The sequence below is a fragment of the Mustela erminea genome, chromosome 9 (assembly GCF_009829155.1).
Source record: "Mustela erminea isolate mMusErm1 chromosome 9, mMusErm1.Pri, whole genome shotgun sequence".
Classification (NCBI taxonomy): Eukaryota; Metazoa; Chordata; class Mammalia; order Carnivora; family Mustelidae; genus Mustela; species Mustela erminea.
The window spans coordinates 53075317-53093907 of NC_045622.1; the positions used below are offsets into that span (position 1 = coordinate 53075317).

General features: G+C 46.7%; 1 protein-coding gene across 1 annotated transcript in view; it reads right to left on the reverse strand.

Annotated features, from left to right (window-relative positions):
• Positions 1–18591, reverse strand: part of MYO7A (myosin VIIA) — an 87385-nt gene that overhangs the window by 63743 nt on the left and 5051 nt on the right. The window contains exon 3 of the mRNA XM_032357919.1: positions 187–300. Coding sequence (XP_032213810.1) covers positions 187–300 — 114 coding nt within the window. The remainder of the gene's footprint in view (positions 1–186; positions 301–18591) is intronic.

Below are 18591 nucleotides of genomic sequence, written 5' to 3' on the forward strand. Positions count from 1 at the left end.
GGGAAGCACCATCTTGCTGGGGCAGTGAGAAAGTTGCATGGAAGATGGGGTGTCTGAGAGGTGGAAGTAGGGGCACAGGCACTGCCTCCAACACCCTCAGTTTCCTTCCCAGCCCCTGCCTCAGGTGACCTGTCTGCCTGGGTCTTCCCAAAGGCCTAGGGGCAGGGGAGGTAGGGGGCTACTCACATTGCCTTCATCGTCCACCACCTGGATCTGCCCAGAGTCACAGAGCTTCACCACTGCTCCAATGGGTACGTCAAATTCCTGCCCAGATCTCAGGTCCATCCAGACATAGTCCCCCTGTGGGTGAGAGAGAGTCACAGCCAGGTGAGCAGGGAGAGGGATCCTGGGCCGTCATGCCTCCCAACAGAGGCTCCTGTGCCAACCACAGGAGAGGGAAGAAAGGGCTGGAAGCCAGCTGGTGCCAGGCCCCAGGCCCAGCTCTGATCCAAGGTCTTCAAACCCCCTCTTATCAGCTCTTACTGCCCCCATCTCACAGATAGGTAAGCAGAGGCTTGGAACAGGAAAGAGACCCCTTGGCTGGGCAGCTTCACACCTAGGCCTGTCCAGTGCCCAGCTCTCCCCAAGGCTCTACACCCCCTACACAGATAGCAAATCTGTTGAGATTCAGGCTGAAACACCGAGACACCCAAACCACTTTCTCTCTGTCCTAAAGGAGGCATCCTCACAGGATACCCAAACAGCCTCCATCACCTGCAGGGGCAAGTCTCAGAGTCACAGGCGTGGGTTCCTCACAGTGACTGCTCTGAGCTGGGCCCTGCGATATGAGTCCCCCAACACTGCCTCCTGGCTTGCAGGAAGAGTCCTGACCTTGAGGGGGAGGGTGTCACGCTGTGCCCCTGCTCTTACTACATACCCAGTAAGGAACACGGAAGACAAACCCAAAACCCAGAGGCAGAGAAATGGACTTAGCACGGGTACATTCCGCAAATATGTACTGAGCACCTACTAAATACGAGGCACTGACTGATCTAAATCAGTCTAAAGGATCCCGCAGTGACAGTGGAGTCTGCACTGCATCTGGGAGGAGACAGAAAACAAACAGCTGAGCAAAACACGCTCATGCCATTGCTGCAGAGGATGGTGAGGACTGGGAAGGGCCCAAGCACATGGACGGCAGAGCGGACAACAGCCCTCACAGCCCCGGGCAAGACCCAGCACCGCAGAGACTCCCCGTCACCGGCCTGCAGGTACAGCTGGGAGTTTATCCTAATCCGAACCAGAGTATTGCCCCAGAGGGTGAGAGAATGCAGACATCCTAATAAAAGGAGAATTTACCACTACCTCCCGGCAGTTAGAAACAGAACAGCTGATAAAACAGAGGACAATCCAGTCACCCTGCGGGGACAGCCGAGGGTAAACGGCTCTGGGCGGGGAGGCAGGAGAACGGGCTCCAGGCTCGTCCAGGCTGGGCCTTGGACAAGTCGCTGACTAACTTGAGCCTCAGTCTCTGCCAGTGTCTGATGGGTCGGTTCAGGGAGTCTCAAGGCCAGCACCTCCCTGCGTTGGCCTCCCCCTCTTCCCTTCAGAATCAACTATTTTTCAGCCATAGCTGCCACTTCGTGGGAGGTCACGCACGTCAAGAGACAGGCTGTCAGAGACAGGCTAGCTCCGAACGTGAGCTTTCTCCCAGAAAACGGAGGGGAGAATTGGAGAGCCTCTGGGGAGGAGAACTCCTATTTCCCGAGCATCTGTGCTGCGTGCCCAGGCTGCATGGCTGCTTCCCATAAGGTGCCCCGTGTCACCCTTCTGTCCCAAACTGCGCTTCCTGACAGCCTTCAGTCACACTGAGTTCCAGGCCACCGGCCACCGGCTGCTCATACTGCTCTTCTCCACCTGCCCGCTCCCCTGCCCACCTGTCCACAGGGAGGATGCCCACCAGTCTGTGCAGGTCTTCTGGCCCCACCCACCTCCCCATCTTCCTCCTCCATCTCCTGCCCAACTGCTGAAGAGCTCATTCATTCATCCCGCAGGTATTTATGGAGAACCCCCTGTGGACCCGCCCCATTCCAGCTCTGGGGACAGAGCCGGGAACAGATGGGAAAGGCAGAGTGCCTACAGCCAGATGAGGGGAGGCTGTGGGGGGACCACAAGCAGGTACCAGGTTACACAGGGCCCTGTAACCATGACAGAGGTTGGACTTTCTTTTAAGGATGACAAAAAGCCATTGGAAGGTTTTAAGCAGGAGAATGGCATGACAAATTTACATTTTCAAAAGCTCTCTCTGGCTGCTGTAGAGAATGGGGGCACTCCTCCAGGCTCCAGGGCCTCTGGGCTTGCCCCTGACAGCCAGCACCACATGGGATGACCACCATCTATGCAACATTTCACCATTAGCATGGAACACACACACACACACACACACACACACACACACACTGCCAAGTACAGGGCTGGGGCTGTGTCTCATCAGGGACTCCCCAGAGTCAAACACCAAAAAACAGAATTTGTCTCTCGATGAGAGAGAAAGAAAGAGAGAGAGAGAGTGTGTGTGTGTCTAAGAGACAAAGCATGTGTGTCTAAGAGACAAAGCATGTGTGTGAGAAAGAATGAAGAATGTATAGCAGGAGAGAGAAAGAGCCAGAGACAGAGACAAACACTAACTTCTAGAAGCCAGGCTGGCCAGGATGTTTCTTCATGCTAACTCCCAGTACACCCACGATGGGCCAGGCAGCAAGTTAGATGCTTCCCTGTGATTAACGATCTCACTGACACCCCTCAGGCAGAGCATTCTATATCTACCTCATCTCCTCAAAAGAGTTCAAGAATCTTGCCCAAATTCACCCAGCTGTTCTGTAGTAAAACTAGGAATGAAGCCCAAAGCTGACAGACGAAATCCAGTGCTCTTTCCTGACATCTCTCTGAACCCAGTTCTGTGAGCAAAACAGGAAACACTGATAGGACCCCTGGCCTTACATGGCTTGTGGGTCATGCTGGGAGCCTCAGTGGAAGGCAGAGCTGGAAGGCAAGAGTCTGAGTCACCTGTATCCCCTGACCCAGCACAGAGCCTGGCACACAGAAAAATGCATCCTGCTCAGGGAACAGAGGATAACCAAAATAAAAGACCTCATGGGATCAGGAAATGGGAGCTCAGAGAGGCTGAGCAGGGAGCTCAGAGCCTACAGAAACTAGAACTCTCCTAATCAAGAACAGTCAGGAGGAGGACAGGGACTTAAATTTCTCTTCTTCTTCTCTGGGTCTCAACTTGAAGAAAAAGGCTAAAATGGCAGCTAAGAGGCCTCAGGGAAAATTCTGAGACCTGAGAACTTCTGAGGAGAGAAGTTTCCATGGTCCCAGGGTAAGTTCTTAGGGCATCAGAATGCAGGTGGGTTGGAGGAGTCTTCATTTTTACAGATGAGGAAACTGAGGCCCAAAGAAACAAAGGTACCTGGTCATAGTCATGATGGTGATGGATAAAACTGGGACCTGCAGGGCAGGGCCTGGACCAAAAGCAGCATGGGTTGGGAGTCTCGGCTGGGTGAGGGAAGGAAGATGGAAAAGAACAGGAACTGTCTTTGTGGGGCAGAAAGAGGGAGGAGAGGAAAGGAGTATTGGGCCCCAAGTCTTACCCCACTGACCCCTCCAATCCCCAGACCCCAGGCACTGATGCCTGCATCTGGCCCCATTCATAACCACTCCGTTGTGAAGTACGCCCCACTAGGGACTTCACTTTGAATTGAGAATCCTATTTGTGACCTGATGGATGCCTCAGTATGGCCACATGACAGGGGGCCAGTTCCAGTTTCTCTTCTGTCACATGTGTGGCTAGAGCAGAGAGTCTCCCAGACCCTGAGTGGTGATTTCTCAGAATGGATCGATCTTAAAAGTTCTCAAAAGTACCTGGAACCCCAACCCCCTCACCAGGGAAGCTGGACACACCCACAGTGAACACACAATTTAGAAATCTTAACTGTCTGCCTTCTGCTCAGGTTATAAACAATCCCCGGGGTCCTGGGATCAAGTCCCACATCAGGCTCCTTGCTAAGCAGGGAGTCTGCTTCTCCCTCTGCCTGCTGTTACCCCTGCTTGTGTGTACCCTTTCTCTCTCAAAATAAACAATATCTTAAAAAAGAAAGAACCAAAAGATTGAGATTATTCCTTGCATATTCTCAGACCACAATGCTTTGAAACTGGAACTCAACCACAAGAAAAAGTTTGGAGAGAATTCAAACACTTGGAAGCTTAAGACCACCCTGCTTAAGAATGTTTGGATCAACCAGGAAATCAAAGAAGAACTTAAACAATTCATGGAAACCAATGAGAATGAAGACAATTCAGCCCAAAATCTATGGGATATGGCAAAGTTGGTCCTAAGGGGAAAATACACAGCCATCCAAGTCTCGCTTTTAAAATTGAAAAATCCAGGACGCCTGGGTGGCTCAGTTGGTTAAGCAGCTGCCTTCGGCCCAGGTCATGATCCCAGCGTCCTGGGATCGAGTCCCACATCAGGCTCCTTGCTTGGCAGGGAGCCTGCTTCTCCCTCTGCCTCTACCTGCCACTCTGTCTGCCTGCGCTCACTCTCGCTCCTCTCTCTCTGACAAATAAATAAAAATAAAATCTTTTAAAAAAAATTGAAAAATCCAGAATACACCAGCTCTCTTTGCACCTTAAAGAACTGGAAAAACCAACAACAAATTAAGCCAACCCCACACACAATAAGGAAAATAACCGAGATTAGAGCAGAGATCAATGAGAGAGAAACTAAAGATACACTAGAACACGTCAACGAAACTAGAAGCTGGTTCTTTGAAAGAATCAATAAGATCAATAAACCACTTGCCAGACTAATCCAAAAGAAAAGAGAGGACCCAAATTAATAAGATTATGAATGAAAGGAGAGAGATCACAACTAACACCAAATAAAAGCAACCATCAGAAATTATTAACAGTCATATGCCAATAAGTTAAGCAACGCAGAAGAAATGGATGCATTCCTGGAAACCTATAAACTTCCAAGACTGAATTAGGAAGAAATTGACAACCTGAATAGACCAATATCTAGTAACAAGATTGAAGCAGTGGTCAAAGACCTCCCAAAAAACATGAGCCCAGGACCTGACGGATTCCCTGGAGAATTCTACCAAACTTTCTTTTCTTTTCTTTTCTTTTTTTTTTTTAAAGATTTTTGTTTATTTGACAGAGAGAGAGAAATCACAAGTAGGCAGAGAGGAAGGCAGAGAGAGAGAGAGGGGAGGAAGCAGGCTCCCTGCGGAGCAGAGAGCCCGATGTGGGGCTCGATCCCAGGACCCCGGGACCATGACCTGAGCCGAAGGCAGAGGCCTTAACCCACTAAGCCACCCAGGCGCCCCTCTACCAAACTTTCAAAGAAGAAATAATACCCATTCTCCTGAAGCTGTTTCAAAAAATAGAAACAGGGGTGCCTGAGTGGCTCAGTGGGTTAAACCTCTGCCTTCAGCTCAGGTCATGATCTCAGGGTCCTGGATCGACCCCCACATTGGGTTCTCTGCTCAGTGGGGAGCTTGCTTCCCCCCTCTCTCTCTGCCTGCTGCTCTGCCTACTTGTGATTTCTCTCTTTCTGTCAAATAAATAAGTAAAAAATCTTTTTAAAAAATAGAAACAGAAGGAAAACTTTCAGACTCTTTCTATGAAGCTAGCATTACCCTGATCCCCAAACCAAGCAAAGACCCCACCAAAAAAGAGAATTTCAGACCAATATCCCTAGATGAACTTGGATGCCAAGATTCTCAACAAGATGCTAGCTAATAGGATCCAACAGTGCATTAAAAAGATTATCCACCATGAGCAGGTGGGATTTACCCCTGGGGTGCAAGGGTGGCTCAACATTCACAAATCAATCAGTGTGAGAACAAATCAATAGGAGAAGGGAGAAGAACCATATTGTCCTCTCAATTGATGCAGAAAAAGCATTTGACAAGATACAGCATCTGTTCCTGATTAAAATGCTTCAAAGTATAGGGATAGAGGGAACATTCCTCAACTTCATAAAAATCTATCTATGAAGAACCCACAGTGAATATCACCCTCAATGGGAAAAAGCTGACAGCCTTCCCTTTGAGATCAGGAACCCTACAAGGATGCCCACAATCGCCACTCCTGTTCAACATAGTATTAGAAGTTCTAGCAAGAGCAATCAGACAACAAAGAGAATTAAAAGTTATTCAAATTGGCAAAGAAGTCAAACTCTCTCTTCACAGATGACACAATACTTTATATGGAAAACCCAAAAGACTCCATCCCCAAACTACTAGAACTCATACAGCAATTCAGTAATATGGCAGGATACAAAGTCAATGTACAGAAATCTGTTGCTTTCTTATACACTAACAATGAAAATACAGAAAGGGAAATTAGAGAATCGATTCCATTTACTATAGCACCAAGAGCCATAAGATACCTGGGAATCAACCTAACCAAAGAAGTAAAGGATCTGTACTCAAGGAACTACAGAACGCTCATGAAAGAAATTGAAGAAGACACAAAAAGATGGAAAAGCATTCCATGTTCATGGATCGGAAGAATAAACATTGTTTAAATGTCTACACTGAGGGTGCCTGGATGGCTCCGTGGGTTAAGCCTCTGCCTTTGGCTCGGGTCATGATCTCAGGGTCCTGGGATCGAGCCCCACATCGGGCTCTCTGCTCAGCAGGGAGCCTGCTTCCCTTCCTCTCTCTCTGCCTGCGTCTCTGCCTACTTGTGATCTCTCTCTGTCAAATAAATAAATAAAATCTTTATTAAAAAAAAATGTCTGGGGCGCCTGGGTGGCTCAGAGGGTTAAGCCTCTGTCTTCAGCTCAGGTCATGGTCTCAGGGTCCTGGGATCAAGTCCCACATTGGGCTCTCTGCTCAACGGGAGCCTGCTTCTTTCTAAAAAAAAAAAAAAAAAAAAAGTCTACACTGCCTGGGGTCATTTATACTTTCAATGCCATTCTGATCAAAATTCCGACATTTTTCAGTGCTGACACAAACAATCCTAAAATTTGTATGGAACCAGAGGAGACCCTGAATTGCTAAGGAAATGTTGAAAAAGAAAAACAAAACTGGAGGCATCACGTTACCTGATTTCAAGCTTTACTACAAAGCTGTGACCACCAAGACAGCATGGTACTGACACAAAAACAGACACATAGATGAGTGGAACAGAGTAGACAGCCCAGATATGGACCTGCAATTCTATGGCCAACTAATCTTCAACAAAGCAGGAAAAAATATACAGTGGAAAAAAGATAGTCTCTTCAATAAGTGGTGCTGGGAAAATTGGACAACTTTGTTTAGAGGAATGAAACTTGACCTTCTCTTACACCATACACAAAGAGAAACTCAAAATGGATAATAGACATCAACATGAGGCAGAAATTTATCAAAATCCTAGAGGAGAACATAGTCAGTAACCTCTTCGACATCAGCCACAGCAATTTCTTTAAAGACATGTCTCCAAAGGCAAAGGAAACAAAAGTGAAAATGAACTTTGGGACTTCATCAAGATCAAAGGCTTCTGCATAGCAAAGGAAACAGCCAGCAAAACAAAGAGGCAACCCACGGAATGGGAGAAGATATTCACAAATGACACTACAAAGGGTTGATATCCAAGATCTATAAGAATTCCTCAAACTCAATACCCAAAAAATAGATAATCATGTCAAAAAATGGGCAGAAGACATGAGCAGACACTTTTCTAAAGAAGACATACAAATGGCTAACAGACACGTGAAAAAATGTTCATCATCATTAGCCATCAGGGAGATTCAAATCAAAACCACATTGATATACCACCTTACACCAGTTAGAACGGCCAAAATCAACAAGACAGTAAACAACATATGTTGGAGAGAATGTGGAGAAAGGGGAACCCTCTTACACTGTTGGTGGGAATGCAAGTTGGTGCAGCCACTTTGGAAAACAGTGTGGAGATTCCTTAAGAAATTAAAAACAGGGCTACCCTATGACCCTGCAATTGCACTATTGGGTATTTACCCCAAAGATGTAGTGAACAGAAGGGCCATCTGTACCCCAATATTCATAGCAGCAATGACCACAGTTTCCAAACTGTGGAAAGAGCCAAGATGCCCTTCGATTGTCCAATGGATAAGGAAGATGTGGTCCATATATACAATGGAATATTATGCCTCCAGCAGAAAGGATGAATACCCAGCTTTTCTATCAACATGGGCGGGACTGGAAGAGATTATGCTGAGTGAAGTAAGTCAAGCAGAGAGAGTCAATTATCATATGGTTTCACTTATTTGTGGAGCATGAGAAATAACATGGAGGACAAGGGGAGATGGAGAAGCAAAGTGAGTTGGGGGAAATTGGAGGGGGAGACAAACCATGAGAGACTGTGGACTCTGAGAAACAATCTGAGGGTTTTGGAGGGGTGGAGGTGGGGGGTTGGGTGAGCCTGGTGGTGGGCATTAAGGAGAGCATGTATTGCATGGAGCACTGGGTGTGGTGCATAAACAATGAATCTTGGAACACTGAAAAGATAAAATTAAATTTAAAAAAAGAAAGAAAAGAAAGAGAGAGATCTTGGTTCCAGTCCCAGCTCTGCCACTAAAACTGGATGACTTTGGGTAAGCCTTTCTGTCTCTCTGGGCCTCAGTGCTCACAGTGTTCACCCACTCAGAGTCAGGGCACAGGAAGAGGAGAGAGCCCACAAGCCTTCAGGTCCCCCCACCTGCCCTCCCAGGCGTGCAGCCCAGTGTGGATGAACACCAACTTCCAACAAGGCCTTGGCCCCTAATGCCCCTTCCCTTCTTGGGGCAGGGCCTAGGGCTCAGTCTTCCTTGGTGGGATGAAAAGGAATCTGTCTTAGGATCTGTTTTCCCCTCTCAGCCTCATAATCACTCTGGGACACTGGCTTTAGTAGCCCTATTTTCACAGGTGGGAAAGGTGAACCAAACGCCTTGTCAAGGGCCCCTGTGAGCGAGAAGTCTCCAGTTGCTAACCTCAGGTGGTAGAGGGGACCCACAGCCATGCTCTGATGCCGGTGAACCAGCCAGACCAGAAGCGTCTCCCAGAGTCCCCTCCGAGCACCTGGAGACGCTTCCTGCTCCAGACCCCAGAGAGCTGGGGAAGCCCCTTCTGGGATCTGGCCCCTCCATCTTGGGTGAATGCAAAAGCTCCAGGCACAAGGAGGGGCAGCCAGGGCCAAGTTAACGCTGAAAATCAGGGATGATACGCCCCACCAGAGGGCCCTGTCCGTGTGCACCCTGTCCCTCGGGGCCACCACCCAGTTCCCATCAGGAGGGGAAACAGAGGCCCGGGGCGCCTTGCCGCGGGTGCACCCTCCCCCTCCCAGCACAGGCCTCACCGGCAGGACCGCATAACTCTTCAGCGCGTGGTTCAGGGTGCGCACCAGCGCCCACTTGCCCGGCTGCTTGGCGCGCGCTTCGGAGGGGTCGGAGGGGTCTGCGGGGTCGGCGGGGTTGGCCGGTTCGGCCGGGTCGGCAGAGGGCTCCATGGCGCGCAGGGTCTGGCAGCGGCTCCGGTGGCAGCACGTCCCCGGCTCAGGCTCCCTAATTCACCTAATCCCGTGCGCGCCGCCCGCCGGGGAACCCTAAACCCGGCCATCTGCTGCGGGCCCATGGCAACGGCGGCTTAGGTGACGCCCGCGGGCGGGACCTGGGAGGGGGCGCCGGCGCTGGCCTGGCCCTCTGGGGTCTGCACCGGACCCCCCACCACCTGATCGTGGGGATGCCCGGCCGGTTTCACCCAGACCACCATGTGTGGCGCCCTGGGAACCGAACTGCGGGCCTCAGTGCAAACGAGGCACCTGGAACCTCACCGGGACTACAGTTTTGGAGAAAAATCTGTACATTTTCTATGGAAAGCAACCTGGGGATGTTATGGAGGGGAACGCAATAAACCGTGAATTTTTGAGTCCGATGGGAAGGTGCCTGAAAGATCCTTCTAGCTCCCTGGCTGCCTCTACAAAGCCATGGCAGCTAAACTGTCTTCCGGGGGTGGGAGGAACAGGAGAAGGAAGCTTCTGAAGAGTTCGTTTCTGGTCCTCCTCTTTCAGCCATGAGACTAGCCAGCTGGTGATCTCCAGGAGGCAGAGGTAGCACAGAGGCCTGGGGGAGGGTGTCCCCTGGTTCTCCAGGACAGCAGGCACCAAGCTGGGCTCCTGTGTCTGGCAGCCACACAGGACTGGGCACCTGGCTCAGGTCCATGCTGGGCTGTGGGCCACAGTAGCTACCATCCTATCCAGAATGCTCAAGCCCCATGACTCTCCTCCTCCTCCCTTCTCCTCTCTCCCTCTCTCTCTTCTCTCTTTGAGGCCTATTGTTTCCATATTTGGCCCGTCGCATTGTCTGGAATCCGGGAAGCCTAACTGGTCCCACAAAAACTGGTCCCACTAACTGGACCACTATGGGGAGTAAGGAGAATGGTAGGAAGGAGACCGTGATGCCTCACACAGAACTCAGAGCTGCCCCCACTGGACCTGGACTTCCTTATACCCCCAACCCCACCTCAGCCTCAGGGACCCAGACTCTGCCACCCGGCACCAGCCAACTGACGGCAGCTGTTCCCACCTACTTCCTGTGCCCGTTCAGGGACCCTGCTCTTGGGAGAGGTCCTCTCCCTTGCCAAGCACAGAATAAACACACCCACCCTGGCCCATCCCCCACCCTTGGGTGTCCATGGGAAAGGGACCTTCAGACACAGGAAGGTGGTGGGGGTAGAGTCTTCCAGGATTCCTTCCATTTGTCCATTTAACCAACCTTCTCAGGCTTCCATCCTCAGAGCTTAGGGGGCACCACCCTCAGAGCTCCCAGCCTGAACCTGGACAGACCCAGACCCTAATACCACCAGATGAGGAATGGATTTGTCCTGGAGAGGCAGAACAGCATGGCCACTGAGCGGTTGGACTCAGGACCCCGACAGCTTAGGTTCAGTCCCGGCTAGGCAGCTCAAACTGTGTAAACCCGGGCAAGCTCCTCAACCCGTACATGCTTTTGTTTCTGCATGTGTGGGATGACAAGAGAGCGGCACCACAGTTGCCTTGCGAGGATTAAAAGGTTTATGTGTGTAACTCACTCATTCATGCCTATTAGAACAAATGGCTGTGTGAGTATTGCTTAGATCACGTGAGAGCAAGTCGTGTTAGGGGCGACACCTGGGTGTTTTGATTATTTTTGGCAGACATGAGAGGGGAGGGCACTCCAGAAGAGGGAACAGCAAAGCACAGAGAAGCAGAGGTAGGAAGAAAGAGATGATAAAACAGGTCTGGTGGATGGAGAGAGGCCCCCTTAGGGAGACTGGGGCAAGTATTGACCCACTACTCAACACCATGCACCAGGCCACCCTGAGTCAAAGCCTGGGAAGAGACCCCTTCATCCCGGGTCTGAAAGGCAAGTCTCACACCCCCGTGACTCACTGTGGCATCACCACACCATCTCCCGAACCAGGGCCTCACTGCTGCTCCAGCCTCATCTGCCGCTGCCTTGAACAGACTGCACAGGGTCTCCCTCTCCTCTCCTTTGCTTCTGTGAGTCCTCTGCCAGGAATGCTTCACCCCACTGGCTGCTTCCCTGCCCCCGCCCAGCCACCAGGCTCCGCAGAGCCACCAGCCGCCTGTTCTCCACACCCCCCACCCCCACTGCCACCTTTTCTGTACTTTGGTGCCTCATACAAACTCAGACGCGTGGTGCTGCCCTCACCCCACCCTACCCCCATCCAGGCCAGTTCTGGTCAGGTGGGGAGACTGAGGTTCAGAGGGGTTAAAGAGACTTACCCAAGGATACACATACCAAGTTGAGACAAAAAGCTTTCATTTAGTAACTGTGCCAACTTTCATGTGCAAGGGATGTCAAGGAAGATGGGAAAGAAAGAAACTCAAGAACTTATTCCTTTAGAGAAACACTAAAAAATGTGGCAAAAACTGTTAGAACCACCTGTACTAGACCTCTAGAAAATATTCAAATATTTATAGTAACCAACAGAACATTTAATAAAGAGAAAAGTGACTGAACCCCAGCAGGAGAGCTTTGTGGAGTCCTAACCAACCCCCCCATACCCCTGTCTTGTGGCAATCTTGAAGATGTAGGCCCACATCCCTGGTGTGGGTTCTTGGGGCCAGAAGCAGAACAGACATGTTATCAAAGAATTATGGTTGTTTTAACCTGTCTGGGAACTCCTTAAGGGAATAATACACAAGGCTTGCCTTTATTCCCTAACTTGGAACTTCTGCAGGGTGGTGGGGCAGTTAGGGAGGGCTCTGGTCAAAAACATTCAAAAACAGATGAACTAGCCCCTGCCACATGAGGGGGAAAAATCAGTTGGAAAAAACAAGAGACACTTGAGAAATCCTGGCAGAAAGACAGGGCAATATGGGTTTTAAAAGTTTCCTGCACATGTGAGGTAATCTAGAAAACCTCATATACGCACAGGATTGAAAGGATGTTCAGAAAAAGTCCAAGAACACCCTAAGTGCTTACCTTCAACTGACCTCAAGCTCCGTGTACACAGGGAAGTGAAGGCTAAGGCAGGGGTGTAAATGGCCTGAGCATTGAAGGCATGCTCCAACACACGCACGCACGCACACATGCACAGCCCAGCTGCAGGACTGAGAGTTTTTTGTTTAGCTTTTGGTCCTAGGGGTTTTCAGAATTTTAGTAATCACACACAGCAAATAAGACGGTCTTCATAAAGATAGTTTAGACATGTCACTGAACAGAACTGCAATAGCAGCAACAAACTGGAGATAGAGGGGAGAACTGGACTTCCAGAGTTATCATGTTACCTTTGTGATGTCCAGTTTTCAAAAGAGAAAAAAGAGAAGTCCGTAACAAAAAGTTATGAGGCATGCAAAAAAACAAGTATGGAGCATTCATAGGTAAAAGGAAATTAATAGAAACTTTCCCTGAGGAAGCTCAGACATTGGACTTTATAGAAAAAGATTTTTCTCAACTACCTTAAATGTAGTTGAAGAATGGAAGGAAACCAGAACATCTCACCAAATAAAGAGTATAAATAAAGGGATAGAAATTATTATGCATCACATGTTGGGAAATAATCAATATGAAAACTTCACTAGAGGGGTTCAACAGCAAATTTGAATAGGCCGAAGGAAGAATCAGCAAACTTGAAGATAGATTAATTGAGATTATTCATTCTGTGGAATAGGAAGGGAAAAAAAAGAATTAGGAAAAGGGAGCAGAACCTAAGAAACCTAAGACTTCTTTGTGACATGGTAGACCAACGTCTGTGTAGTGGAAATCCCAAAGGAGAGGAGAAGAGAAAGGGGCAAGATGGATATTAGAAGAAATAATTGTCAAAAACGAAGATACAAATCTTCATATCCAAATAACTCAGAAATTTCTAAGTAGGATGAGCTCAAAAAGATCTACCTTGAGTCTTACCCATAATAATCAGACAGCTAAAACAACAAAATAAAAGGCATCCAAATTGGTAAGGAATAAGTAAAATTATCACAATTTGCAGGCAACATGATATAGAAAACCCCAAAGACTCCACCAAAAAACTACTAGAACTGATAAATAAATTCAGTAAGGTTATGGGATACAAAATCAATATACAGAAATCCACTGCATTTCTACACACCAATAATAAAAGAGCAGAAAGAGAAATTAAGAAAACAATTCCATTTACAATTACACCCAGAATAATAAAATACTTTAGAATAAACTAAACCAGGGAGATGAAAGACCGGTACTCTGAAAACTATAAAACAATGATGAAAAACAATACAAAGATATGGCAAGATATTCCATGTTCATAGATTGAAAGAAAAAATACATTCAAATATCTATACTACCTAAAGCAATCTACATATTCAATCCAATCCTTATTAAAATATCAACAACATTTTTTATAGAGCTAGAACAAACAATCTTAAAATTTGCATGGTACCACAAAAGACCCCAATAACCAAAGCAATTTTGAAAAAGAAAAATAAAACTGGACACATCACAATTCCAGACTTCAAATTATATTACAAAGCTGTGGTGACCAAAACAGTACAGTACCAGCACAAAAATAGATACATAAGATCAATAAAACAGAATAGAAAGTCCAGAAATAAACCCATGATTAATGGTCAATTAATCTTTGGCAAAAGAGGGAAGAACATGCAATGGTAAAAAAAAGATGGTCTCTTGAACAAATGGTATTGGGAAACCTAGACAGCTTCATGCAAATGAAGGAAACTGGACCTCTTTCTTACACTACACACAAAAAAATCTCAAAACGGATTAAGAACCTAAACATAATGGGGCATCTGGGTGGCTGTGTGGATTAAGTGGCTACCTTGGGCTCAGGTCGTGATCCTGGGGTCCTGGGATCGAGCCCCGAATCAGGCTCCCTGCTTAGTGGGGAGCTTGCTTCTCTCTCTATCCCTCCACCCACTGCTCCTCCCCCCACTTGTGTATGTGCTCTAATAAGTAAAATCTTAAAAGAGAGAGAGAGAGAGAGAACCTAAATGTAAGACCTGAAACCATAAAAGTCCTAGAAGAGAACCCAGACACTAATATCTCTGACATTGGTTGTAGCAACATCTCTCCTGTCTCCTGAGGCAAGGGAAACAAAAGCAAAAATAAACTACAAATAATAAAAAGCTTCTGCACAGCAAAGAGGAAAAAGATCCACATTGAGACACATTAAAATCGAACTGTCAAAAGACAAAGAGGGACTCATTGTATACAAAGCATCTTCAATATGGTTAATAGCTGATTTCTTATAAGAAATCATGGAGGCCGGAAGGCAGTGAGAGGATATGTTTAAAGCACTGAGAGGGGAGAAAAATCAGACCAGAATTAAATACTAGGCAACAACCAACAAAACTAAAAGCCTACTGAATGGGAGAAGATATTTGCAAATGATATATTCAATAAAGAGTTTGTACCCCAAATATATAAAGAACTAATACAACTCAACACCAAAAATCAAACAATCCAATTTAAAAATGGGCAGAAGACATATACAGACATTTCTGTAAAGACCCACAGATGGCCAACAGATGCATGAAAAGATGCTCAACATCACTCATCACCAGGGAATTGCAAATCAAAATCACAATGAGATACCACCTCACAGCTGTCAGAACGGTGAGTAAGAAACAGCTGGTGTTGGCCAGAACATGGAGAAAAAGAGACCCTAGTGCACTGTTGATGGGAATGCAAATTGGTGCAGCCACTCTCAAAGACAGTCCGGAGGTTCCTCAAAAAGCCAAAAACAGAACTACCCTATGATCCAGTAATCACACCACTTTGTATTTAGCCAAAGAATACAAAAACATGAATTCAAAGGGCTACAGGCACCCCATGTTTATTGCAGTATTATTTAAAATGCCCAAACTATGGAAGCAGCCCAAGTGTCCATCAACAGACAAGTGGCTAAAGAAGACACAGTATATATACACATGATGGAGTATTACTCAGCTATGAAAAGGAATATAATCTTGCCATTTGCAACAACATGGATGGATCTAGAGAGGATAACTCTAAGCGAAATAAGCCAGTCAGAGAAAGACAAATACCATAGGATTTCAGTCATGTGGAATTTAAGAAACAAAACCCATGAACAAAGGGGGAAAAAGGAGAAAAACAAACAAACAAACAAAAATATAGACTCTAAGGTATAGAGAACAAACAGATGGTTACTAGAGGAGTGGGTGAGACAGGTGATGGGCATTAAGAGTACACTTACCCCCTGCTTCCCACACCAGGCACTGGCCAAGCATGTGCCGGGCTTTGGGGACAAGACAGGTGGGCACGATCAGCAGCTCGGCAGCAGGAGACCAAGCTGAATGCTTTTCTGGACTTAAGGCTTCTTAGAAGGAAAAGCAATTTGGAAGGAGGAGGCTCTAGGCACCAGCCTGTGAGTACAGCCGACGTCCGGACACTCCCAGGTTTGGGAGGCTAGGAAGTGCTGGTTTTCCAACTGTTTTTAAAGTCTGCAAACCCCCAATCTTTTAAAAAGGAACTTATAAAACGGATGCAAACCAGGCTGAAGGCAAAGGACCTCGCTCAGACCTCCCTAAGTGGCCGGCTCAGCAAATCCCAGGTCCTGACCTCCCGATTGAGAAAAATGGCTGAAAACCACAAAAAATGCAAAAAGCAAGTAACAAAATGACGCCCATGTTTTCACCTGATTATGATTCATCAGATATAGTCTGTGGGAACTTGACATGAAGAAATTATTGCTCAAATGCTTCCAATCTTCAGATGGTGCTGTGGTGGTTTGTTTGTTTGTTTGTTTGTTTGTTTGTTTAAGATTCCTTATCTTGTAGTACATTTGGAGATATTTTGGTTAAATGCTATGATGTCTGTTTGCCATTTGTTTCAAAATGAGGTGTGGCAGAGATGAAAGTGGGCTGAGGAACGCTGGGGTTGAGTGATGGTTACATGGTGCTTCCTTATATCCAAACTAGTAAGCCGGAAGGGCTCAACCTCACTAACTCTGTTCCTTCTATCCTCATTGTCAATAATGATGATGATGATGATGATGATAATAACAAAAAAGCATGTTTAGGCTTAAAAAAAAAAGTACACTTACCCTGATGAGCACTAAGTAGCACATGGAACTATTGACTCCCTATATTGCACACCTGAAACTAATATAACACAGTATGCTAAATACGGTGTAATTAAAATTTAAAAGGAATGGCAGAAAAATTAAGACACTCTCAGATAAGTGAAAGCTGAAGGAGTCTGTTGCTCGTAGACTTACCTACAAGAAATGTTAAAAGTAGTCTTTCAGGCTAAAATTAAAGGACACTAGACAGTAATTCAAAGCCATACAAAGAAATAAAAGAACTCTGATAGAGGTAATTTTACCAAAAGCATATTTACATAGGCAAAAATAAAAGCCAACGTGATTGTTATTTTGGTTTGTAACTCCTCTTTTTTTTCCTTATATGGTTTAAAAGGCAAATGCAGGGGCATCTGGGTGGTTCAGTAGGTTAAGCAACTGCCTATGGCTCAGGTCATCATCCCAGGGTCCTAGGAACGAGCCCTGCATCATCAGGCTCTCAGCTCAGCAGGAGTCTATTTCTCCCTCTCCCTCTGCCCCCACTCATACTTGCTTCCTCTCTAATAAATAAATAAAATCTTAAAATAAACATGAAAGGCAAATGCATGAAACAATAACTATGAATCTATGTTAATGGGCACACCATGTATAAAGATGTAATTTCTGAGCAGTATGGAGGTTCCTCAAAAAGTTGAAAATAGGGGTGCCTGGGTGGTTTAGTGGGTTAAGGCCTCTGCCTTCGGCTCAGGTCATGATAAAGGGTTCTGGGATCGAGCCCTGCTTCGGGCTCTCTGCTCAGCAGGGAGCCTGCTTCCCTTCCTCTCTCTCTGCCTGCCTCTCTGCCTACTTGTGATCTCTGTCTGTCAAATAAATGAATAAAATCTTAAAAAAAAAAAAAGTTGAAAATAGAGGGACACCTAGGTGGCTCAGTCACTTAAGCTGCAGCCTTCGGCTCAGGTCATGATCCCAGGGTCCTGGGATCGAGTTCCACATCGGGCTCCTTCCTCAGTAAGGAGCCTGCTTCTCTCCCACCTCTGCCTGCCACTCTGCCTGCTTGTGCACTCTCTTTCTCTCTCTCTCTGATAAATAAATAAATAAATAAAATTTTTTTAAAAAGTTGAAAGTAGAGCTCCCTATGACCCAGCAATCGCACTACTGGGTATTTACCCCAAAGATACAAATGTAGTGATCCGAAAGGGCACATGCACCCGAATGTTTATAGCAGCAATGTCCACAATAGCTAAACTATGGAAAGAGCCTAGATGTCCATCAACGGGTGAATGGATAAAATGATGTGGTGTGTACACACACACACACACACACACACACACACACACAATGGAATACTATGCAGCCATCAAAAAAACCAAAATCTTGCCATTTGCAATGACATGGATGGAACTAGAGGGTATTATGCTGAATGAAATAAGTCAATCAGAGGAAGAATTATCATATGATCTCCCTGGTATGAGGAATTTGAGAGGCAGGGTGGGGGATTATGGGGGGAAGAGGGGGAAATGGAACAAGATGGGACTAGGGAGGGAAACAAACCATAAGAGACTCTTAATCTCAGGAAAGAAACTGAGGATTGCTGGAGTGGAGGGGGTGGAGAGGGTGTCTGGGTTATGGACACTGGGGAGGGTAGGTGTTATGGTGAGTGCTGTGAATTGCATAACACTAATGATTCATAGACCTACACCCCTGAAACAAATAATACATTATATGTTAAATTTTAAAAAGGCAAAAAAAGATGTAATTTCTGACAATAGCAAAAACAACATTTCTTAGGTAGCATCAAAGCAAAGTTGGTATAACTCCCACTAGATTGTTTTAAAGGTAAGATATTAATTGCAAACCCTGGGTAACCACTCCGATATATAAGGGAATCGAAAGAGTACACTGGGGGGGGAAAAAAGCACACACATACAAGGCAGTAAGAGAGGAAATTGGCGGCGGGGCGGGCATGGGGGAGGGGGAAAGGACATAGAGGAAAACATAGCCGAATGGCACAAGTCTTTATACGGAAATGAATTAAGCTCTCCAATTAAAAGGTGGAGTTTGGCTGGAGGAGGTTAAAAAAACAAAAGCAACACCAACA